The sequence below is a fragment of the Labrus bergylta genome, chromosome 6, assembly GCF_963930695.1.
Source record: "Labrus bergylta chromosome 6, fLabBer1.1, whole genome shotgun sequence".
NCBI classification, from domain to species: Eukaryota; Metazoa; Chordata; class Actinopteri; order Labriformes; family Labridae; genus Labrus; species Labrus bergylta.
The window spans coordinates 244,122-270,838 of NC_089200.1; the positions used below are offsets into that span (position 1 = coordinate 244,122).

Consider the following 26,717-nt stretch of genomic DNA (forward strand, 5'->3'; position numbering starts at 1 on the left):
TTCAGGTATTAACTTGTTCTCTTTACAGAATCAACGACCAGCTTATCAACGTTAAAACAGTAAAACTAATAAAACAAACTCTTCAAACTTTTCATGTTTGTGCACGTCAACTTTATTTAAAGTTTTTCATCAAACCGTTTCTCATCTACACAATCCCAAAATACAAAACCAACAGTTCATTTTATACTCTGACATTTAGTCTGTCGCTAAAAACAAACAAACAAACATGTAACATCAGACTAACAGTGTGTACTCATTACCCAGCAGCCCCCTGGACCAGGGAGACCAGGACAGAGAGCTGAAACACTCCCCTGAACTTTATTTATTCATCATGTGACCTCAGAGGGGAAAATAGTCTGTTTTAATGTTCATGAGTTTGTCTGCAGGTTTAGGAAATTAAAAAGAAATGACTCGATGTCAGGCGTCTGGGACTTCTGTATTTGTTGTCGTTTCATCCAAACAACTATAGATAACCTTTGATTTCTACTGGACACATTTTAAAGGTCAAAAGTCTGATATCGTGACACCCTTGGTATGAACATTTGAACACGTCTCTGTAACGAGGGTTAGAGTTAGCTGTGACATCAGTTTAGCCTGCGGGGGGGCGACAGACCCGTCTTCAGGTGTTCAGTGACGAGTCTCCTGTTGATGTTTGAAAGATGACGTATACGAGCAGCCTGTTAGCTTCTCTTATCTACAAAAATCCTGAGCAGCTGATTGGCTGTGTGATGACGCTACACTCTCCACAGGACAACCCTGTGATGTCACACCAACCTGACCAGCTTTACCTCCCGCTCTCTCAGGTTAACCTCCTCTGATGATGCCACATCTGAACTGAATCCTGATTGGTCCCTCTGTCTTGATGACAGAAAAATAAACAGTTTCATTGTAACTAATCACTGCTGACCCTGGTTGATCACTTCCTGTCACCTGCCGTCAGCTGGCTCCACCCCTTAACCTGTTTGTTACATTAGAGAGAGAATCTGTCATCACTGATCTGAAGGATTTTTATTTTCTGAAACATTAAAAACAAACTGTGAGATTAAAACTATGACCAAAGTTCAGAGGAGCTCAAACCAGCTGCTGGGTAACTACACAGCATCTAACTGTGTGTGTGTGTGTGTGTGTGTGTTGTATTAGTTGTCATGGAAACATCATGATTGACATGCGGACTCCTCCTCCTCCCGGCGCCTTGCTCAAAGGCAACAGGAAGTGACAGTGTTAGTGACTGAAGGCCCCGAACAGAAAGAGGAAGCGAAGGCGTTGGGGGGAGGAGTTATGGTCAGTGTGTGTGTGGGGCGGCCACATCTCCCGGGGCTGATGGGAAATATTGCTCTCTGTTTATTTGAGGTCCAGCACCATGGTGGCTGGGTTCTCCAGGTACTCCCTCCACAGGTTGGAGAAGCGACACATGGTGGCGCCGTCAATGATCCGATGATCGGCCGACCAGCTGACGTTCATGATGTGAGCTCGGACCACCTGACCGACGGCGTCAAACCGAGGAAGAACCTGAGGACGAAACAAGGTTTAAAAACTGATCTTGAAAAGGTAATTTAATCTCATAAACATTAAGTGTTATTCACGATGATCAGAATGTGGTGTTCCCCAGGGCTCTATGCTCAGACCACCGCTTTTTGAACGTCACTTTATTCTCAGGCGATGCTCAATCAATCTTTATTTGTATATCTCAGGTTTATGTTCCCACCCAGCTAACACCATCAGCTAACACCTTCAGCTAACACCTTCAGCTAACACCTTCAGCTAACACCATCAGCTCACACCTTCAGCTAACACCTTCAGCTAACACCTTCAGCTAACACCTTCAGCTAACACCATCAGCTCACACCTTCAGCTCACACCATCAGCTAACACCTTCAGCTAACACCATCAGTTAACACCATCAGTTAACACCTTCAGCTAACACCATCAGCTAACACCTTCAGCTCACACCATCAGCTAACACCTTCAGCTAACACCATCAGCTAACACCATCAGCTAACACCTTCAGCTAACACCTTCAGCTAACACCATCAGCTAACACCTTCAGCTAACACCTTCAGCTAACACCTTCAGCTCACACCATCAGCTAACACCTTCAGCTAACACCTTCAGCTAACACCTTCAGCTAACACCATCAGCTAACACCTTCAGCTAACACCATCAGCTAACACCTTCAGCTAACACCTTCAGCTAACACCATCAGCTAACACCTTCAGCTAACACCTTCAGCTAACACCTTCAGCTAACACCATCAGCTAACACCTTCAGCTAACACCTTCAGCTAACACCTTCAGCTCACACCTTCAGCTCACACCATCAGCTAACACCTTCAGCTAACACCATCAGCTAACACCATCAGCTAACACCTTCAGCTAACACCTTCAGTTAACACCTTCAGCTAACACCTTCAGCTAACACCATCAGTTAACACCATCAGCTAACACCATCAGCTAACACCTTCAGCTAACACCTTCAGCTCACACCTTCAGCTCACACCATCAGCTCACACCTTCAGCTCACACCTTCAGCTCACACCATCAGCTCACACCTTCAGCTAACACCATCAGCTAACACCATCAGCTAACACCTTCAGCTAACACCTTCAGCTAACACCTTCAGCTAACACCTTCAGCTCACACCATCAGTTAACACCTTCAGCTAACACCATCAGCTAACACCATCAGTTAACACCTTCAGTTAACACCTTCAGCTCACACCATCAGCTAACACCATCAGCTAACACCTTCAGCTAACACCATCAGCTAACACCTTCAGCTCACACCATCAGTTAACACCTTCAGCTCACACCATCAGCTCACACCATCAGCTAACACCATCAGTTAACACCTTCAGTTAACACCTTCAGCTAACACCTTCAGCTCACACCATCAGCTCACACCATCAGTTAACACCTTCAGCTAACACCATCAGCTAACACCATCAGCTAACACCTTCAGCTAACACCATCAGCTAACACCTTCAGCTCACACCATCAGTTAACACCTTCAGCTCACACCATCAGCTCACACCATCAGTTAACACCATCAGCTAACACCATCAGCTAACACCTTCAGTTAACACCTTCAGCTAACACCTTCAGCTAACACCATCAGCTAACACCTTCAGTTAACACCTTCAGCTCACACCTTCAGCTCACACCTTCAGTTAACACCTTCAGCTCACACCATCAGCTAACACCTTCAGCTCACACCTTAAGTTAACACCTTCAGCTCACACCATCAGCTCACACCATCAGCTAACACCATCAGCTAACACCTTCAGTTAACACCTTCAGCTAACACCTTCAGCTAACACCATCAGTTAACACCTTCAGCTCACACCATCAGCTCACACCTTCAGTTAACACCTTCAGCTCACACCATCAGCTAACACCATCAGCTCACACCATCAGCTCACACCATCAGCTAACACCATCAGCTCACACCATCAGCTAACACCATCAGCTCACACCATCAGCTCACACCATCAGCTCACACCATCAGCTCACACCATCAGCTAACACCTTCAGTTAACACCTTCAGCTAACACCATCAGCTCACACCATCAGCTCACACCATCAGCTAACACCTTCAGTTAACACCTTCAGCTAACACCATCAGCTCACACCATCAGCTCACACCATAAGCTAACACCTTCAGCTAACACCTTCAGCTAACACCTTCAGCTAACACCACCCAGCTAACACCATCAGCTCACACCATCAGCTAACACCATCAGCTAACACCATCAGCTCACACCATCAGCTAACACCTTCAGCTAACACCACCCAGCTAACACCATCAGCTCACACCATCAGCTAACACCTTCAGCTAACACCTTCAGCTAACACCATCAGCTAACACCATCAGCTCACACCATCAGCTCACACCATCAGCTAACACCATCAGCTAACACCATCAGCTCACACCATCAGCTAACACCTTCAGCTAACACCACCCAGCTAACACCATCAGCTCACACCATCAGCTCACACCATCAGCTAACACCATCAGCTAACACCATCAGCTAACACCATCAGCTAACACCTTCAGCTAACACCATCAGCTCACACCTTCAGCTCACACCATCAGCTAACACCATCAGCTAACACCATCAGCTAACACCTTCAGCTAACACCATCAGCTAACACCTTCAGCTCACACCTTCAGCTCACACCATCAGCTAACACCATCAGCTAACACCTTCAGCTAACACCTTCAGCTCACACCTTCAGCTCACACCATCAGCTAACACCATCAGCTAACACCTTCAGCTAACACCTTCAGCTCACACCATCAGCTAACACCATCAGCTAACACCTTCAGCTAACACCTTCAGCTCACACCATCAGCTAACACCTTCAGCTCACACCATCAGCTAACACCTTCAGTTAACACCTTCAGCTCACACCATCAGTTAACACCTTCAGCTCACACCTTCAGCTAACACCATCAGCTAACACCATCAGCTAACACCTTCAGCTAACACCTTCAGCTAACACCATCAGCTAACACCATCAGCTAACACCTTCAGTTAACACCTTCAGCTAACACCATCAGCTAACACCATCAGCTAACACCATCAGCTCACACCATCAGCTAACACCACCCAGCTAACACCATCAGCTCACACCATCAGCTCACACCATCAGCTAACACCTTCAGCTAACACCTTCAGCTCACACCATCAGCTAACACCACCCAGCTAACACCATCAGCTCACACCATCAGCTCACACCATCAGCTAACACCTTCAGCTAACACCTTCAGCTCACACCTTCAGCTAACACCACCCAGCTAACACCATCAGCTCACACCATCAGCTAACACCATCAGTTAACACCTTCAGCTCACACCATCAGCTAACACCACCCAGCTAACACCATCAGCTCACACCACCCAGCTAACACCTTCAGCTAACACCATCAGCTAACACCATCAGCTAACACCTTCAGTTAACACCTTCAGCTAACACCATCAGCTAACACCATCAGCTAACACCATCAGCTCACACCATCAGCTAACACCACCCAGCTAACACCATCAGCTCACACCATCAGCTCACACCATCAGCTAACACCTTCAGCTAACACCTTCAGCTAACACCACCCAGCTAACACCATCAGCTCACACCATCAGCTAACACCATCAGTTAACACCTTCAGCTCACACCATCAGCTAACACCACCCAGCTAACACCATCAGCTCACACCACCCAGCTAACACCTTCAGCTCACACCATCAGCTCACACCTTCAGTTAACACCTTCAGCTCACACCTTCAGCTCACACCATCAGCTAACACCTTCAGTTAACACCTTCAGCTCACACCATCAGCTCACACCATCAGCTCACACCTTCAGCTAACACCATCAGCTAACACCTTCAGTTAACACCTTCAGCTCACACCATCAGCTCACACCATCAGCTCACACCTTCAGCTAACACCTTCAGCTCACACCATCAGTTAACACCTTCAGCTCACACCATCAGTTAACACCTTCAGCTAACACCATCAGCTAACACCTTCAGTTAACACCTTCAGCTCACACCATCAGCTCACACCATCAGCTCACACCTTCAGTTAACACCTTCAGCTAACACCATCAGTTAACACCTTCAGCTCACACCATCAGCTCACACCATCAGCTCACACCATCAGCTAACACCATCAGCTCACACCTTCAGCTAACACCTTCAGCTAACACCTTCAGCTAACACCATCAGCTAACACCATCAGCTAACACCATCAGCTAACACCTTCAGCTCACACCATCAGCTAACACCATCAGCTCACACCATCAGCTAACACCTTCAGCTCACACCATCAGCTAACACCATCAGCTCACACCATCAGCTAACACCTTCAGCTCACACCATCAGCTCACACCTTCAGCTAACACCATCAGCTAACACCATCAGCTAACACCTTCAGCTAACACCATCAGCTAACACCATCAGCTAACACCATCAGCTAACACCATCAGCTAACACCATCAGCTCACACCATCAGCTAACACCTTCAGCTAACACCATCAGCTAACACCTTCAGCTAACACCTTCAGCTAACACCTTCAGCTCACACCATCAGCTAACACCATCAGCTAACACCTTCAGCTAACACCTTCAGCTCACACCATCAGCTAACACCATCAGCTAACACCTTCAGCTAACACCTTCAGCTAACACCTTCAGCTCACACCATCAGCTAACACCATCAGCTAACACCTTCAGCTAACACCTTCAGCTCACACCATCAGCTAACACCATCAGCTCACACCTTCAGCTCACACCATCAGCTAACACCTTCAGCTAACACCTTCAGCTCACACCTTCAGCTAACACCTTCAGCTAACACCTTCAGCTAACACCACCCAGCTAACACCATCAGCTCACACCATCAGCTCACACCATCAGCTAACACCTTCAGCTCACACCATCAGCTAACACCTTCAGCTAACACCATCAGCTACCACCATCAGCTAACACCTTCAGCTAACACCTTCAGCTAACACCATCAGCTAACACCTTCAGTTAACACCTTCAGCTCACACCTTCAGCTCACACCATCAGCTAACACCATCAGCTCACACCATCAGTTAACACCTTCAGCTCACACCTTCAGTTAACACCTTCAGCTCACACCATCAGCTAACACCTTCAGCTAACACCTTCAGCTCACACCATCAGCTAACACCTTCAGCTCACACCATCAGCTAACACCTTCAGTTAACACCTTCAGCTCACACCATCAGTTAACACCTTCAGCTCACACCATCAGTTAACACCATCAGCTAACACCATCAGCTAACACCTTCAGCTAACACCTTCAGCTAACACCATCAGCTAACACCATCAGCTAACACCTTCAGTTAACACCTTCAGCTAACACCATCAGCTCACACCATCAGCTCACACCATCAGCTCACACCATCAGCTAACACCTTCAGCTAACACCATCAGCTCACACCATCAGCTAACACCATCAGCTCACACCATCAGTTAACACCTTCAGCTAACACCTTCAGCTAACACCTTCAGCTAACACCATCAGCTAACACCATCAGCTCACACCATCAGCTAACACCATCAGCTCACACCATCAGTTAACACCTTCAGTTAACACCTTCAGCTCACACCTTCAGCTAACACCATCAGCTAACACCTTCAGCTAACACCATCAGCTAACACCATCAGTTAACACCTTCAGCTCACACCATCAGCTAACACCTTCAGTTAACACCTTCAGCTCACACCTTCAGCTCACACCATCAGCTAACACCATCAGCTCACACCATCAGTTAACACCTTCAGCTCACACCTTCAGTTAACACCTTCAGCTCACACCATCAGCTAACACCTTCAGCTAACACCTTCAGCTCACACCATCAGCTAACACCTTCAGCTCACACCATCAGCTAACACCTTCAGTTAACACCTTCAGCTCACACCATCAGTTAACACCTTCAGCTCACACCATCAGTTAACACCATCAGCTAACACCATCAGCTAACACCTTCAGCTAACACCTTCAGCTAACACCATCAGCTAACACCATCAGCTAACACCTTCAGTTAACACCTTCAGCTAACACCATCAGCTAACACCATCAGCTCACACCATCAGCTCACACCATCAGCTAACACCTTCAGCTAACACCATCAGCTCACACCATCAGCTAACACCATCAGCTCACACCATCAGTTAACACCATCAGCTCACACCATCAGCTCACACCATCAGCTAACACCTTCAGCTAACACCATCAGCTCACACCATCAGCTAACACCATCAGCTCACACCATCAGTTAACACCTTCAGCTAACACCTTCAGCTAACACCATCAGCTAACACCATCAGCTCACACCATCAGCTAACACCATCAGCTCACACCATCAGTTAACACCTTCAGTTAACACCTTCAGCTCACACCTTCAGCTAACACCATCAGCTAACACCTTCAGCTAACACCATCAGCTAACACCATCAGTTAACACCTTCAGCTCACACCATCAGCTAACACCTTCAGTTAACACCTTCAGCTCACACCTTCAGCTCACACCATCAGCTAACACCATCAGCTCACACCATCAGTTAACACCTTCAGCTCACACCTTCAGTTAACACCTTCAGCTCACACCATCAGCTAACACCTTCAGCTAACACCTTCAGCTCACACCATCAGCTAACACCTTCAGCTCACACCATCAGCTAACACCTTCAGTTAACACCTTCAGCTCACACCATCAGTTAACACCTTCAGCTCACACCATCAGTTAACACCATCAGCTAACACCATCAGCTAACACCTTCAGCTAACACCTTCAGCTAACACCATCAGCTAACACCATCAGCTAACACCTTCAGTTAACACCTTCAGCTAACACCATCAGCTAACACCATCAGCTCACACCATCAGCTCACACCATCAGCTAACACCTTCAGCTAACACCATCAGCTCACACCATCAGCTAACACCATCAGCTCACACCATCAGTTAACACCTTCAGCTAACACCTTCAGCTAACACCTTCAGCTAACACCATCAGCTAACACCATCAGCTCACACCATCAGCTAACACCATCAGCTCACACCATCAGTTAACACCTTCAGTTAACACCTTCAGCTCACACCTTCAGCTAACACCATCAGCTAACACCTTCAGCTAACACCATCAGCTAACACCATCAGTTAACACCTTCAGCTCACACCATCAGCTAACACCTTCAGTTAACACCTTCAGCTCACACCTTCAGCTCACACCTTCAGTTAACACCTTCAGCTCACACCATCAGCTAACACCTTCAGCTAACACCTTCAGCTCACACCTTCAGCTAACACCATCAGCTAACACCTTCAGCTCACACCTTCAGCTAACACCATCAGCTCACACCTTCAGCTCACACCATCAGCTAACACCATCAGCTAACACCTTCAGCTCACACCATCAGCTCACACCATCAGCTCACACCATCAGCTAACACCTTCAGCTAACACCTTCAGCTCACACCTTCAGTTAACACCTTCAGCTCACACCATCAGCTCACACCATCAGCTCACACCTTCAGTTAACACCTTCAGCTAACACCATCAGTTAACACCTTCAGCTCACACCATCAGCTCACACCATCAGCTCACACCATCAGCTAACACCATCAGCTCACACCTTCAGCTAACACCTTCAGCTAACACCTTCAGCTAACACCATCAGCTAACACCATCAGCTAACACCATCAGCTAACACCTTCAGCTCACACCATCAGCTAACACCATCAGCTAACACCTTCAGCTCACACCATCAGCTCACACCATCAGCTCACACCATCAGCTAACACCTTCAGCTAACACCTTCAGCTCACACCATCAGCTCACACCATCAGCTAACACCTTCAGCTCACACCTTCAGCTCACACCATCAGCTAACACCTTCAGCTAACACCATCAGCTCACACCATCAGCTAACACCTTCAGCTCACACCATCAGCTAACACCATCAGCTCACACCATCAGCTAACACCTTCAGCTCACACCATCAGCTCACACCTTCAGCTAACACCATCAGCTAACACCATCAGCTAACACCTTCAGCTAACACCATCAGCTAACACCATCAGCTAACACCATCAGCTAACACCATCAGCTAACACCATCAGCTCACACCATCAGCTAACACCTTCAGCTAACACCATCAGCTAACACCTTCAGCTAACACCTTCAGCTAACACCTTCAGCTCACACCATCAGCTAACACCATCAGCTAACACCTTCAGCTAACACCTTCAGCTCACACCATCAGCTAACACCATCAGCTAACACCTTCAGCTAACACCTTCAGCTAACACCTTCAGCTCACACCATCAGCTCACACCTTCAGCTCACACCATCAGCTAACACCTTCAGCTAACACCTTCAGCTCACACCTTCAGCTAACACCTTCAGCTAACACCTTCAGCTAACACCACCCAGCTAACACCATCAGCTCACACCATCAGCTCACACCATCAGCTAACACCTTCAGCTCACACCATCAGCTAACACCTTCAGCTAACACCATCAGCTACCACCATCAGCTAACACCTTCAGCTAACACCTTCAGCTAACACCATCAGCTAACACCTTCAGTTAACACCTTCAGCTCACACCTTCAGCTCACACCATCAGCTAACACCTTCAGCTAACACCTTCAGCTCACACCATCAGCTAACACCTTCAGCTCACACCTTCAGCTCACACCTTCAGCTCACACCATCAGCTAACACCATCAGCTCACACCATCAGTTAACACCTTCAGCTCACACCTTCAGTTAACACTTTCAGCTCACACCATCAGCTAACACCTTCAGCTAACACCTTCAGCTCACACCATCAGCTAACACCTTCAGCTCACACCATCAGCTAACACCTTCAGTTAACACCTTCAGCTCACACCATCAGTTAACACCTTCAGCTCACACCATCAGTTAACACCATCAGCTAACACCATCAGCTAACACCTTCAGCTAACACCTTCAGCTAACACCATCAGCTAACACCATCAGCTAACACCTTCAGTTAACACCTTCAGCTAACACCATCAGCTCACACCATCAGCTCACACCATCAGCTCACACCATCAGCTAACACCTTCAGCTAACACCATCAGCTCACACCATCAGCTAACACCATCAGCTCACACCATCAGTTAACACCTTCAGCTAACACCTTCAGCTAACACCTTCAGCTAACACCATCAGCTAACACCATCAGCTCACACCATCAGCTAACACCATCAGCTCACACCATCAGTTAACACCTTCAGTTAACACCTTCAGCTCACACCTTCAGCTAACACCATCAGCTAACACCTTCAGCTAACACCATCAGCTAACACCATCAGTTAACACCTTCAGCTCACACCATCAGCTAACACCTTCAGTTAACACCTTCAGCTCACACCTTCAGCTCACACCATCAGCTAACACCATCAGCTCACACCATCAGTTAACACCTTCAGCTCACACCTTCAGTTAACACCTTCAGCTCACACCATCAGCTAACACCTTCAGCTAACACCTTCAGCTCACACCATCAGCTAACACCTTCAGCTAACACCTTCAGCTCACACCTTCAGCTAACACCATCAGCTAACACCTTCAGCTCACACCTTCAGCTAACACCATCAGCTCACACCTTCAGCTCACACCATCAGCTAACACCATCAGCTAACACCTTCAGCTCACACCATCAGCTCACACCATCAGCTCACACCATCAGCTAACACCTTCAGCTAACACCTTCAGCTCACACCTTCAGCTAACACCATCAGCTAACACCTTCAGCTCACACCTTCAGCTCACACCATCAGCTAACACCTTCAGCTCACACCATCAGCTCACACCTTCAGCTAACACCATCAGCTCACACCTTCAGCTAACACCTTCAGCTAACACCTTCAGCTAACACCATCAGCTAACACCATCAGCTAACACCATCAGCTAACACCTTCAGCTCACACCATCAGCTAACACCATCAGCTCACACCATCAGCTAACACCTTCAGCTCACACCATCAGCTAACACCATCAGCTCACACCATCAGCTAACACCTTCAGCTCACACCATCAGCTCACACCTTCAGCTAACACCATCAGCTAACACCATCAGCTAACACCTTCAGCTAACACCATCAGCTAACACCATCAGCTAACACCATCAGCTAACACCATCAGCTCACACCATCAGCTAACACCATCAGCTCACACCATCAGCTAACACCTTCAGCTCACACCATCAGCTCACACCTTCAGCTAACACCATCAGCTAACACCATCAGCTAACACCTTCAGCTAACACCATCAGCTAACACCATCAGCTAACACCTTCAGCTCACACCATCAGCTAACACCATCAGCTAACACCATCAGCTCACACCTTCAGCTAACACCATCAGCTAACACCTTCAGCTAACACCATCAGCTCACACCTTCAGCTCACACCATCAGCTAACACCTTCAGCTAACACCATCAGCTCACACCATCAGCTCACACCATCAGCTCACACCTTCAGCTAACACCATCAGCTCACACCTTCAGCTAACACCATCAGCTCACACCATCAGCTCACACCTTCAGCTCACACCATCAGCTCACACCTTCAGCTAACACCTTCAGCTAACACCATCAGCTCACACCATCAGCTCACACCATCAGCTCACACCTTCAGCTAACACCTTCAGCTAACACCATCAGCTCACACCATCAGCTCACACCATCAGCTCACACCTTCAGCTAACACCATCAGCTAACACCATCAGCTAACACCTTCAGCTAACACCTTCAGCTAACACCATCAGCTCACACCATCAGCTCACACCTTCAGCTAACACCATCAGCTCACACCTTCAGCTAACACCTTCAGCTAACACCATCAGCTCACACCTTCAGCTAACACCATCAGCTCACACCTTCAGCTAACACCTTCAGCTAACACCATCAGCTCACACCATCAGCTCACACCTTCAGCTAACACCATCAGCTAACACCATCAGCTAACACCTTCAGCTAACACCTTCAGCTAACACCATCAGCTCACACCATCAGCTCACACCTTCAGCTAACACCATCAGCTCACACCTTCAGCTCACACCTTCAGCTAACACCTTCAGCTCACACCTTCAGCTAACACCATCAGCTAACACCATCAGCTCACACCTTCAGCTCACACCTTCAGCTAACACCTTCAGCTCACACCTTCAGCTCACACCTTCAGCTAACACCTTCAGCTAACACCTTCAGCTCACACCATCAGCTAACACCATCAGCTCACACCTTCAGCTAACACCATCAGCTCACACCTTCAGCTAACACCATCAGCTAACACCTTCAGCTCACACCATCAGCTCACACCATCAGCTAACACCATCAGCTCACACCATCAGCTAACACCATCAGCTAACACCATCAGCTCACACCTTCAGCTAACACTCAGTTTAACTCGAGATGGTGCAGTGCCGACGCGTCTCGTCTCATCCTGATTGGATGACATGCAGAGGGTTCATAACACTATCTCTCGTTCTAATTCTTGTCTTATTTTTGTGCCTTTAATTGAGCGATAGGACAGTGGGAAAGGAGCCACAGGCTGGACTCAAACCTGGGCCGCTCGCTTGGAAGACTATAACCTCCATACATGGGGCGCATGCGCACTAACCACTGCGCCCCAGTTTGGGGGTTTTCTAACGGCCTGATGAACCTTGTATTCCAGGTACCTGGAAAAGTTCTCACCTGGATTTTTCCCAGAGCTCCGATTGCGACTTCAGGAGGCAGAATGACGGGTTTAGCGTACGTCCCTCCAATCTGGATCACAAACAACAAGCAGTTTAAAGTCAGGACTTCATGCTCTTGGTTCAGTCAATGTTTGTGTTGTTGTTGGACTCACTGATCCGATGTTGGACAGGGTGAAGGTCCCCCCGCTCAGCTCGTTGGTCCCCAGCTGACCTGCGGCGCCGAGTGTCTGCAGACGGTTTAACTCGAGAGCGATGTCGAACACGCTGAGTAGCTGAACGTTCTTCACGTTTGGAACCAGCAGACCCTGAATCGTGTCCATCGCCAGGCCGATGTTATGAGACGCCTGCAACAAAGGAAACATCAGCAACATCAGGTCTACAGCAACATCAGGTCTACAGCAACATCAGGTCTACATCAACATCAGGTCTACATCAACATCAGGACTACAGCAACATCAGGACTACAGCAACATCAGGTCTACAGCAACATCAGGTCTACAGCAACATCAGGTCTACAGCAACATCAGGACTACAGCAACATCAGGTCTACAGCAACATCAGGTCTACAGCAACATCAGGACTACATCAACATCAGGACTACAGCAACATCAGGACTACAGCAACATCAGGTCTACATCAACATCAGGACTACAGCAACATCAGGTCTACATCAACATCAGGACTACAGCAACATCAGGTCTACATCAACATCAGGACTACAGCAACATCAGGTCTACATCAACATCAGGACTACAGCAACATCAGGTCTACAGCAACATCAGGACTACAGCAACATCAGGTCTACAGCAACATCAGGTCTACAGCAACATCAGGACTACAGCAACATCAGGACTACAGCAACATCAGGACTACATCAACATCAGGACTACAGCAACATCAGGTCTACAGGATCATCAGGACTACAGGAACAGGTGGACACGGGGACTTAGACATTTTTTACCTTTTGCCTAAAAACAATTAATTATCCAGTTCTGGTGTCTAGGACTTCTATTTGTGTTGCAATGGTAACAAATTGATATTAATATGGTTTGATTTGATGAATCATATTCATGTTTAATAATCTGGTATCCTCACCTTGTACGTGATGTTCTGGCAGCCTTCGTCCACCGAGGCGTTCAGGATTGGAAAGTGCAGGAGGCCAATGGAGGCGGCCTGGACCAATGAGAGCTCAGTGTTAAGGTCAAGTAACCAATCAGCTTTGACATGAAGGTGTCCATCAGCTGTTCAGAGTCTCACCTTGATGAAGAAGGGCATGTAGCTCAGTTTGATCCCCCGGGACTCGGCCATGGACTTGAGCTCTGCTCTCAGAGTGACCAGGCGGCTCAGGTCCACCTCGTCACAGTACCCGAAGTGAGGAATCTTCAGCGCCGCCGTCATCGTCTTCACCATCGCTTTGTGGAAACCTGGAGACCACAGAACACACATCACCTGATCTGTTCATACCTTTCACCTGGAGCCCTAAAACGGTAAACTTCCTGTTAGGTCATCCACAGGTGTTCAAGCTACGATAAATAAACGCACCTTTCAGTGGCTCTGTCACGTCCTTTCCAGTGAAGACAGGTTTGGGTGTTGTGGGTGGAGCTTTGACGGCGACTGGAGTGCTTACAGGCCTAGCAACAGAAGCTGCTTGGGGCGTGGCCGGGGGCGGAGTCTGGATCTCCTGGAATAAGGTCGGAGGTATGATGGCTCCGGTCTGCCTTGCCAGGAAGTTCAGGATGTCCTCCTTCAGGATCCGACCATCTTTCCCCGTGCCCACCACCTCACTGAGCTTTATCTGAGGGGACGGACCAGACACACCCGTTTCACCTGACACACCTGTATCACCTGACACACCTGTATCACCTGACACACCTGTATCACCTGTTACACCTGTATCACCTGACACACCAGACACACCCGTTACACCAGACACACTTGTTACACCTGACACACCTGTTTCACCTGACACACCTGTATCACCAGACACACCCGTTTCACCTGTTACACCTGTATCACCTGACACACCAGACACACCCGTTACACCAGACACACCTGTTTCACCTGACACACCTGTATCACCTGACACACCCGTTTCACCTGTATCACCTGACACACTAGACACACCCGTTTCACCTGACACACCTGTACCACCTGACACACCTGTTACACCTGTATCACCAGACACACCCGTTTCACCTGTTACACCTGTATCACCTGAAACACCAGACACACCCGTTACACCTGACACACCAGTTACACCTGACACACCTGTATCACCTGACACACCTGTTACACCAGACACACCTGTATCACCAGACACACCCATTTCACCTGTTACACCTGTATCACCTGAAACACCAGACACACCCGTTACACCTGACACACCTGTACCACCTGTTACACCAGTTACACCTGACACACCTGTTACACCTGACACACCTGAATCACCTGACACACCCGTTACACCTGACACACCCGTTTCACCTGTTACACCTGTTTCACCTGACACACCCGTTTCACCTGACACACCTGTATCACCTGACACACCAGTTACACCTGACACACCTGTATCACCTGACACACCTGTTATACCTGACACACCTGTACCACCTGACACACCTGTACCACCTGACACACCTGACACACCAGTTACACCTGTACCACCTGACACACCAGTTACACCTGTATCACCTGACACACCAGTTACACCTGACATACCTGGTACAGGTTTTACTGGGACACTGGAGTCACACTTACGTTGTTCTCCATGGCGAGGCGTCTGACGGCGGGCGTGGCCTGGGTCTTGTGACCTTTGATCTCCTGGTGGGTGTGTTCTTCTTGGGCCATGGCGGGCGTCTCCACCACGTCCTCCTCCTGGATCACCTCTGGAGAACAGGTAGGCTTTCAGTCTGGATCAAACAGAACAACAGATCACCTGGTTCAGGTGAACATGTCTCACCTGAGCTGGACTCCGTCTCGATGTCGACCAGCGGCTTGCCCACGAGGGCGATGGCGTCCACGTCGTAGTAGAGTTTCTTGATGACCCCGTCGTAACGGCTGGTGATGGTGACGGACGCCTTGTCGCTCTGAACCTCACAGATGCTGTCGAACTGAGAAACCTTATCTCCCTCCTTCACGTACCTGCAAACGACCCCGACAGCTTCAGAAACGAACACGAGAGGACACACGCCATACATCTCTCTGGCCCTGCCCACAACTCTGTGTGTGTGTGTGTGTGTGTGTGTGTGTGTGTGTGTGTGTGTGTGTGTGTGTGTGTGTGTGTGTGTGTGTGTGTGTGTGTGTACGTACCACTCCTTCACCGTCACCTCCATGATTCCTTCCCCGATGTCGGACAGTTTGAACTGGACGATCGGTCCTCGGCTCACTGAAGCAGAAACACATCGATGACATCACAACACCTGAAAACTTTTAAAGATATATGTATATTATATATGTATATTTTATATTTGTGGATTTCTATATAAACTATAAATATTTGTGTGTGCATTGAAATACATTTGTGAATCTTATTTTTTTATTTGTGGATTTGTTATAGAATGTATTTGTGAATTCGTCTGTGTGAATATTGAGACTGATCTAACCCCATAGTTCTCTGACCGCTCTCTGGTCTGACTTTAAGTTTAGATCCTCTGTACTGGTCCAGGTCCAGATTCTCTCCTGCAGGTGTGGACTTACCTGTGGCGGTGTGCAGCGTCCTGAACGTCAGCATGTTTCTGTCACACCTGAAGACGAGCGGCTGAACGCTTCTGTCATACCTGAAGGACTGCAGCCGGAAACATCTCCGCCGATACTGCTGGCTGAGCTGACAGGAAGACAACAAGGGGGGGGGGGGGGGGGGGGGGGTTAGGGTCTCATCTCACTGTGTCTTTAGCGTGCAGCGTACGTCTAACCATGAGCTCGGACTGGACCTGGATAATTAGCTTTTCAAATATTCGCTCGTCAGGTAGACCATCGTTTATTAATTTTGGGATCGAATATTCCTTTTCTTATGGGTACCTGATATTCCTATCGTCACAGCGGTCAGTGAACGTCACACTTCAGCTCACCGTGGCCGTTAAAGAGAAGACAAAGAGCGATAAAGACATACTGCTGATCCATCTTTAAATACGTCTCAGGTAAACTTACAGAGTTGTAGCGAGACGTTAAGAGAACTTTGAGAGAACCCGGCGCCGCTTTTCTTTCTTCAGTGTGTTCACATGATTTCAGGGTTAGGGTTGAATGTTGAAACAACATTCAGACGAGAGGACGCTGAGAGAGGACACTACGAGAGGACGCTACGAGAGGACGCTACGAGAGGACGCTACGAGAGGACACTGAGAGAGGACACTACGAGAGGACACTACGAGAGGACGCTGAGAGAGGACACTACGAGAGGACACTACGAGAGAGGACACTACGAGAGGACGCTGAGAGAAGACACTACGAGAGGACACTACGAGAGAGGACACTACGAGAGGACGCTGAGAGAGGACACTACGAGAGGACGCTGAGAGAGGACGCTGAGAGAGGACGCTACGAGAGGACGCTGAGAGAGGACGCTACGAGAGGACGCTACGAGAGGACACTACGAGAGGACACTATGAGAGGACACTACGAGAGGACACTACGAGAGGACGCTGAGAGAGGACGCTGAGAGAGGACACTACGAGAGGACGCTGAGAGAGGACGCTACGAGAGGACGCTACGAGAGGACACTACGAGAGGACACTATGAGAGGACACTACGAGAGGACACTACGAGAGGACGCTGAGAGAGGACGCTGAGAGAGGACACTACGAGAGGACGCTGAGAGAGGACGCTACGAGAGGACGCTGAGAGAGGACGCTACGAGAGGACGCTGAGAGAGGACGCTACGAGAGGATGCTGAGAGAGAGGGGGGGTGCTGAGAGAGGACACTACGAGAGGATGCTGAGAGAGAGGGGGGGTGCTGAGAGAGGACACTACGAGAGGACGCTGAGAGAGGACGCTGAGAGAGGACACTACGAGAGGACGCTGAGAGAGGACGCTACGAGAGGACGCTGAGAGAGGACGCTACGAGAGGATGCTGAGAGAGAGGGGGGGTGCTGAGAGAGAGGGGGGGGTGTTGAGAGAGGACGCTGAGAGAGGACGCTGAGAGAGGACGCTACGAGAGGACGCTACGAGAGGATGCTGAGAGAGAGGGGGGGTGCTGAGAGAGAGGGGGGGGTGCTGAGAGAGGACGCTGAGAGAGGACGCTGAGAGAGGACGCTGAGAGAGGACGCTACGAGAGGATGCTGAGAGAGAGGGGGGGGTGCTGAGAGAGAGGGGGGGGTGCTGAGAGAGGACGCTGAGAGAGGACGCTGAGAGAGGACGCTACGAGAGGACGCTACGAGAGGACGCTACGAGAGGACACTACGAGAGGACACTACGAGAGGACACTACGAGAGGACGCTGAGAGAGGACACTACGAGAGGACGCTACGAGAGGACGCTACGAGAGGACGCTGAGAGAGGACGCTACGAGAGGACGCTACGAGAGGACGCTGAGAGAGGACGCTGAGAGAGGACACTACGAGAGGACGCTGAGAGAGGACACTACGAGAGGACGCTGAGAGAGGACACTACGAGAGGACGCTGAGAGAGGACACTACGAGAGGACACTACGAGAGGACGCTGAGAGAGGACACTACGAGAGGACGCTACGAGAGGACGCTACGAGAGGACGCTGAGAGAGGACGCTACGAGAGGACGCTACGAGAGGACGCTACGAGAGGACGCTACGAGAGGACACTACGAGAGGACACTACGAGAGAGGACACTACGAGAGGACGCTGAGAGAGGACACTACGAGAGGACGCTGAGAGAGGGACACTACGAGAGGACACTACGAGAGAGGACACTACGAGAGAGGACACTACGAGAGAGGACGCTGAGAGAGGACGCTGAGAGAGGACGCTACGAGAGGACGCTACGAGAGGATGCTGAGAGAGAGGGGGGGGTGCTGAGAGAGAGGGGGGGTGCTGAGAGAGGGACGCTGAGAGAGGACGCTGAGAGAGGACGCTGAGAGAGGACGCTACGAGAGGATGCTGAGAGAGAGGGGGGGGTGCTGAGAGAGAGGGGGGGTGCTGAGAGAGGACGCTGAGAGAGGACGCTGAGAGAGGACGCTACGAGAGGACGCTACGAGAGGACGCTACGAGAGGGACACTACGAGAGGACACTACGAGAGGACACTACGAGGAGGACGCTGAGAGAGGACACTACGAGAGGACGCTACGAGAGGACGCTACGAGAGGACGCTGAGAGAGGACGCTACGAGAGGACGCTACGAGAGGACGCTGAGAGAGGACGCTGAGAGAGGACACTACGAGAGGACGCTGAGAGAGGGACACTACGAGAGGACGCTGAGAGAGGACACTACGAGAGGACGCTGAGAGAGGACACTACGAGAGGACACTACGAGAGGACGCTGAGAGAGGACACTACGAGAGGACGCTACGAGAGGACGCTACGAGAGGACGCTGAGAGAGGACGCTACGAGAGGACGCTACGAGAGGACGCTACGAGAGGACGCTACGAGAGGACGCTACGAGAGGACACTACGAGAGAGGACACTACGAGAGGACGCTGAGAGAGGACACTACGAGAGGACGCTGAGAGAGGACACTACGAGAGGACCACTACGAGAGGACACTACGAGAGAGGATGCTGAAAGAGGACACTACGAGAGGACACTAGGAGAGAGGACACTACGAGAGGACACTACGAGAGAGGGACACTACGAGAGAGGACACTACGAGAGAGGACACTACGAGAGGACGCTGAGAGAGGACACTACGAGAGGACGCTGAGAGAGGACACTACGAGAGGACGCTGAGAGAGGACGCTACGAGAGGACGCTACGAGAGGACACTACGAGAGAGGACACTACGAGAGGACGCTACGAGAGGACGCTACGAGAGGACGCTGAGAGAGGACACTACGAGAGGACGCTACGAGAGGACACTACGAGAGGACGCTGAGAGAGGGACACTACGAGAGGACGCTACGAGAGGACACTACGAGAGGACGCTGAGAGAGGACGCTACGACAGGACGCTGAGAGAGGACACTACGAGAGGACGCTGAGAGAGGACGCTGAGAGAGGACACTACGAGAGGACGCTGAGAGAGGACGCTGAGAGAGGACGCTGAGAGAGGACACTACGAGAGGACGCTACGAGAGGACGCTGAGAGAGGACACTACGAGAGGACGCTACGAGAGGACGCTGAGAGAGGGACACTACGAGAGGACGCTATGAGAGGACACTACGAGAGGACGCTATGAGAGAGGACACTACGAGAGGACACTACGAGAGGACGCTACGAGAGGACGCTGAGAGAGGACGCTGAGAGAGGACACTACGAGAGGACAACTACGAGAGGACACTACGAGAGGACGCTGAGAGAGGACACTACGAGAACGCTACGAGAGGACACTACGAGAGGACGCTGAGAGAGGACGCTACGAGAGGACGCTGAGAGAGGACACTACGAGAGGACGCTGAGAGAGGACGCTGCGAGAGGACGCTACGAGATGACGCTGAGAGAGGACACTACGAGAGGACGCTATGAGAGGGACACTACGAGAGGACGCTATGAGAGAGGACACTACGAGAGGACACTACGAGAGGACGCTACGAGAGGACGCTACGAGAGGACGCTGAGAGAGGACGCTACGAGAGGACGCTACGAGAGGACGCTGAGAGAGGACACTACGAGAGGGACACTACGAGAGGGACACTACGAGAGGACACTGAGAGAGGACGCTGAGAGAGGACGCTGAGAGAGGACGCTACGAGAGGACGCTACGAGAGGACGCTGAGAGAGGACGCTACGAGAGGATGCTGAGAGAGGACACTACGAGAGGATGCTGAGAGAGAGGGGGGGTGGTGCTTGAGAGAGAGGGGGGGTGTTGAGAGAGAGGGGGGATGCTGAGAGAGAGGGGGGGTGTTGAGAGAGAGGGGGGGTGCTGAGAGAGGGGGGGGTGTTGAGAGAGAGGGGGGGTGTTGAGAGAGAGGGGGGGTGCTGAGAGAGAGGGGGGGGTGCTGAGAGAGAGGGGGGGTGTTGAGAGAGAGGGGGGGTGCTGAGAGAGAGGGGGGGTGCTGAGAGAGAGGGGGGGGTGTTGAGAGAGAGGGGGGGTGCTGAGAGAGAGGGGGGGTGCTGAGAGAGAGGGGGGGTGCTGAGAGAGAGGGGGGGTGTTGAGAGAGAGGGGGGGGTGTTGAGAGAGAGGGGGGGTGCTGAGAGAGAGAGGGGGGGTGTTGAGAGAGAGGGGGGGGTGCTGAGAGAGAGAGGGGGGGTGTTGAGAGAGAGGGGGGGGTGTTGAGAGAGAGGGGGGGGTGCTGAGAGAGAGAGGGGGGGGGTGTTGAGAGAGAGGGGGGGGTGCTGAGAGAGAGGGGGGGTGTTGAGAGAGAGGGGGGGTGCTGAGAGAGAGGGGGGGTGCTGAGAGAGAGAGGGGGGGGTGTTGAGAGAGAGGGGGGGGGTGCTGAGAGAGAGGGGGGGTGTTGAGAGAGAGGGGGGGTGCTGAGAGAGAGGGGGGGTGTTGAGAGAGAGGGGGGGTGCTGAGAGAGAGGGGGGGGTGTTGAGAGAGAGGGGGGGGTGCTGAGAGAGAGGGGGGGTGCTGAGAGAGAGGGGGGGTGTTGAGAGAGAGGGGGGGGTGCTGAGAGAGGGGGGGGTGCTGAGAGAGAGGGGGGGTGTTGAGAGAGAGGGGGGGTGCTGAGAGAGAGGGGGGGTGCTGAGAGAGGGGGGGGTGCTGAGAGAGAGGGGGGGTGTTGAGAGAGAGGGGGGGTGCTGAGAGAGAGGGGGGGTGTTGAGAGAGAGGGGGGGTGTTGAGAGAGAGGGGGGATGCTGAGAGAGAGGGGGGGTGTTGAGAGAGAGGGGGGGATGCTGAGAGAGAGGGGGGGTGTTGAGAGAGAGGGGGGGGTGCTGAGAGAGGGGGGGGATGCTGAGAGGCTGAAGAGGTGTTTGAAAGTGAGTCCAGGTACAGGTAGTTTAGTTTGAACTTCCGGTTTGTACAGCTGGCTCCTCTCAGGAAACTAAAAACAACAATAGTCCGAACTCTGTCCCTGTTAGCATCCTGTTAGCATGCTGTTAGCACGCTGTTAGCATGCTGCCTCCTGCAGCTCTGTGACCCTGAGGATGCTAACTGAAGCTACCTGAAGCTTTTAGCACCTGGTGAACGGGTGAACAGGTGAACAGGTGAACTGTCAGCAGCAGGATGCTCACTCTGTTTTGATGTCTTTCTGTTAGCATTAGCATCAGAATAAAAATACCCAGCAGCTAACAGGTTAATCTGCCGGGGTGACGTCAGTCTGTGTTAGCTCCACGTTAGCGGCAGATGCTAACAAACAGCCTCAGAAAGCGGAAACACGTCAAGCAGAGAAGTTTCTAAAGTTTGTTTTTCTCACCAGCCGTCTGAACACAGTGAAGGAGCCTCTGGTCACCGCCGCCATCTTTCCTCTCTGCTGCCGCAAACGCTCTGACGTCACAGCTGCACGCCCCTCTCAGGAACCAATCACAGCGCAGCTCTCCAGCTCCAGCAGTTCTTCTTCTTCTTCTTTTGGATTCAGAGTAGACGTAGCTCTGCTGCCCCCAGACTGTGAATACATTCTATACAGGCTGTAGTCTGACGTCACACAGATCAGGCTCCGCCCACTCTGTAGTGCAGTCTGTGGTCTGACGTCACATAGATCAGGCCCCGCCCACTCTGTAGTGCAGTCTGTGGTCTGACGTCACATAGATCAGGCCCCGCCCACTCTGTAGTCCACACTCTCAGCTGCTGAGGCTGCTCCCCCTCTGTTACTTATCAAAGTCATCTTTCTTGGCCAGTGACGCAGCTTTCCTTGTCCAGGATTGGTCCTCACCCACAGGGGGGCGGGGGGCGGGGGGAGGGGGGGGGGGGGTGCTGCCTGTGGCCTCTCTGAAAGTCGACAATAGTCTCTTCTGTCTCGCCCACATGAAGCAGGAGGTTGTTGTCTCTGCACCATGTGGTCAGTTTGTCTCATCATTGATTGGTCAGCAGGGTGAAGAGCAGGGGGCTGAGAACACATCCCTGGGGGGCTCCTGTGCTTACTGTGATGGAGATGTTGTTACCGTCCTGTACTGCTTGTGGCCTCTCACTGAGGACGTCCAGCAACTGAGGGTTGTTGGTCCAGTTTCCAGATCAGCTGTTGAAGCGTTCTGACAGACGGTTAGATAATATTTCAAAATAAAAGTCTCAGCTGGATTATTGAAAACTGTTCCGTCATGCCAGGGTTAGCGTTTAGCTGGTTCAGTGTCTTGCTCAATGACCCCTCGGCAATGCTCAGGAAGTGAACTGGCACCTCTCCAGCTACCAGACCAAATTCCAGACTTTGATCCACACTGGGACTTGAACCGGCGACCCTCCGGTTCCCAAACCGAGTCCCTACAGACTGAGATACTGCGACCTCTTCCTCTTCAGACTCTTCAGATTAAAATAAAGTGATGATGATTTTCAAACAGCAGAGGGCAGAGTTTAAGAACAGAACTTCTCTGCACAGTGACTCTGCAGCATCCTGCCGGAGGCGTCAATTAGCGGGAAATCCTGAACAACACCGGAAATACTTTTCAAACTAAAAGGGCAAAGCTCGTCAAATCAAAACCAAAGAAGCATCTTAAGTACAAGAAAGAGTTAAAGTGTGTGAAACAGAGACACACTGAGATCAGATCCTGGACAGAAGTTTATCACATGTCATTAATCACCAAAAACACAACAAAATATAATGTAAACATTCTGCCTACATTATTATGAATTAACTTTTCAGAATTAGATTCAATGTTTTACTGTAAATATTATTATTCGAACCTTATTTCTTCACATCATAACACATTTGTGGTGATGACATTATAACAGAAAGAAATAGATCAATAATACATATATAACTATCATTGTAATTATTATTATTATTTATATAATTTATGCATCATGTTTGTATTTTCTTCTAACTTTATTATGAATTGTTTATTTTGGTGTCTTTAAAATAAAGGTATTCCTTTTTTAATTTCAGAGCCATAATGTTTATATATCACGTTTCAATAAAAAAAACATGTATATCTTATTTTGATAGTGACCGGAAGTAGCTGAGTAACTTGACTGGCGGAGAAGTTGAGAGAAGAAGAATCTAAAGAGTGCGGTAACGGCTGTGAGACGGTGTTTTAACGTGTTTAGTGTCTTTGTGAAGATGGAGTCCGCGGTGCAGATAGACGGCAGCGTGATGGAGGGAGTGAGTATCTCTTTATTTCATCACCATAACGACTGTTTCACACTTTACACCGAGAGGCTGCTGTTGTTCTGCGCTGCTAACATGCTAACAGAAGGCTAGCGGTGGCTAGCTGCCGGTACCCGGTGATGAACTGATGTCTGTTCTCTCCCCCGGTGTCGGTTCTCCTCAGGGCGGACAGATCCTCAGGGTGTCCGCGGCCCTCAGCTGCATCACCGGCTCCGCCATCAAAATCTCCAAAATCCGAGCCGGCAGGAGCACACCGGGGCTCAGGTGAGCAGCTAGCATGCTAACGTTAGCCTATTCATTAAAGTTGTGTGGTCGGCTAACTTAGTTAGCAAACATTAGCAGAGGTAAAGTTTATGATATATGTATATATGTATGTCATTTTATCTTTATTAAATTATTAAAAGAAAAAAGGTAATTCTGTTTTTTAAATTTTAAGGAGCTTCCAGACTCCGTTTAAAATATAATTAATTAATATAATTAATTATTAATATTTATTAAAAGAACAAGACCGCATCCGAATTACCAAGTACATACTCTATTCAGTATGCAGTACGTACTATCTGCTGTTTACTGTTTAGTACCTACTATCTGCTGTATACTGTTTAGTACCTACTATCTACTGTATACTGTTTAGTACCTACTATCTACTGTATACTGTTTAGTACCTACTATCTGCTGTATACTGTTTAGTACCTACTATCTGCTGTATACTGTTTAGTACCTACTATCTGCTGTATACTGTTTAGTACCTACTATCTACTGTATACTGTTTAGTACCTACTATCTACTGTATACTGTTAGTACCTACTATCTACTGTATACTGTTTAGTACCTACTATCTACTGTATACTGTTAGTACCTACTATCTACTGTATACTGTTTAGTACCTACTATCTGCTGTATACTGTTTAGTACCTACTATCTGCTGTATGCTGTTTAGTACCTACTATCTGCTGTATACTGTTTAGTACCTACTATCTGCTGTTTACTGTTTAGTACCTACTATCTGCTGTATACTGTTAGTACCTACTATCTGCTGTTTACTGTTTAGTACCTACTATCTGCTGTATAGTGTTTAGTACCTACTATCTACTGTATACTGTTTAGTACCTACTATCTGCTGTTTACTGTTTAGTACCTACTATCTGCTGTATACTGTTAGTACCTACTATCTGCTGTATACTGTTTAGTACCTACTATCTACTGTATACTGTTTAGTACCTACTATCTGCTGTATACTGTTAGTACCTACTATCTACTGTATACTGTTTAGTACCTACTATCTGCTGTTTACTGTTTAGTACCTACTATCTGCTGTATACTGTTTAGTACCTACTATCTGCTGTTTACTGTTTAGTACCTACTATCTGCTGTATACTGTTAGTACCTACTATCTACTGTATACTGTTTAGTACCTACTATCTGCTGTTTACTGTTTAGTACCTACTATCTGCTGTATACTGTTTAGTACCTACTATCTGCTGTTTACTGTTTAGTACCTACTATCTGCTGTTTACTGTTTAGTACCTACTATCTGCTGTTTACTGTTTAGTACCTACTATCTGCTGTATACTGTTTAGTACCTACTATCTGCTGTTTACTGTTTAGTACCTACTATCTGCTGTTTACTGTTTAGTACCTACTATCTGCTGTTTACTGTTTAGTACCTACTATCTGCTGTTTACTGTTTAGTACCTACTATCTGCTGTATACTGTTTAGTACCTACTATCTGCTGTTTACTGTTTAGTACCTACTATCTGCTGTATAGTGTTTAGTACCTACTATCTGCTGTTTACTGTTTAGTACCTACTATCTGCTGTTTACTGTTTAGTACCTACTATCTGCTGTATACTGTTTAGTACCTACTATCTGCTGTTTACTGTTTAGTACCTACTATCTGCTGTTTACTGTTTAGTACCTACTATCTGCTGTTTACTGTTTAGTACCTACTATCTGCTGTTTACTGTTTAGTACCTACTATCTGCTGTATACTGTTTAGTACCTACTATCTGCTGTTTAGACCATATATGGATAATGTTCCCTGTATTTAGACCGCAGCACCTGAGCGGCCTGCAGCTGGTCTCAGATCTGTGCTCAGGAAGTCTGCAGGGCGCCGCCATTGGATCCACAGACGTCAGTCTGAGTCCCGGAAAGATCCGGGCTGGAAACCACACGGCCGACACGCAGACGGCGG

The 26,717-nt window shown here is 49.4% G+C and overlaps 2 protein-coding genes across 5 annotated transcripts in view; one reads left to right on the plus strand and one right to left on the minus strand.

Annotated features, from left to right (window-relative positions):
- Positions 1 to 88: 88 nt before the first annotated feature.
- On the minus strand, positions 89 to 22,840 carry dbt (dihydrolipoamide branched chain transacylase E2). Its single transcript, XM_065956371.1, has 11 exons — positions 22,681 to 22,840; positions 16,958 to 17,084; positions 16,571 to 16,646; positions 16,221 to 16,402; positions 16,019 to 16,146; positions 14,804 to 15,056; positions 14,519 to 14,685; positions 14,357 to 14,434; positions 13,414 to 13,605; positions 13,260 to 13,331; positions 89 to 1,509 (listed from the first exon to the last, which is right to left on the minus strand). Exons 1-11 carry the CDS (start codon positions 22,723 to 22,725, stop codon positions 1,342 to 1,344), a joined length of 1,488 nt encoding a protein of 495 aa, XP_065812443.1. The 5' UTR covers positions 22,726 to 22,840; the 3' UTR covers positions 89 to 1,341.
- A 1,516-nt stretch (positions 22,841 to 24,356) lies between these two features.
- rtca (RNA 3'-terminal phosphate cyclase) overlaps positions 24,357 to 26,717 on the plus strand; it is a 5,237-nt gene continuing 2,876 nt past the window's right edge. For all 4 annotated transcript variants that reach the window (XR_010666589.1, XR_010666590.1, XM_065956372.1 and 1 more), the window contains exons 1-3: positions 24,357 to 24,516; positions 24,686 to 24,786; positions 26,575 to 26,717. The exon at positions 26,575 to 26,717 is cut by the window's right edge and continues 1 nt beyond it. Coding sequence is in view for 2 of the 4 variants with exons in the window: in XM_065956372.1 (XP_065812444.1) it covers positions 24,475 to 24,516; positions 24,686 to 24,786; positions 26,575 to 26,717 (286 nt within the window). In the remaining 2 variants the exon portion in view is untranslated. The remainder of the gene's footprint in view (positions 24,517 to 24,685; positions 24,787 to 26,574) is intronic.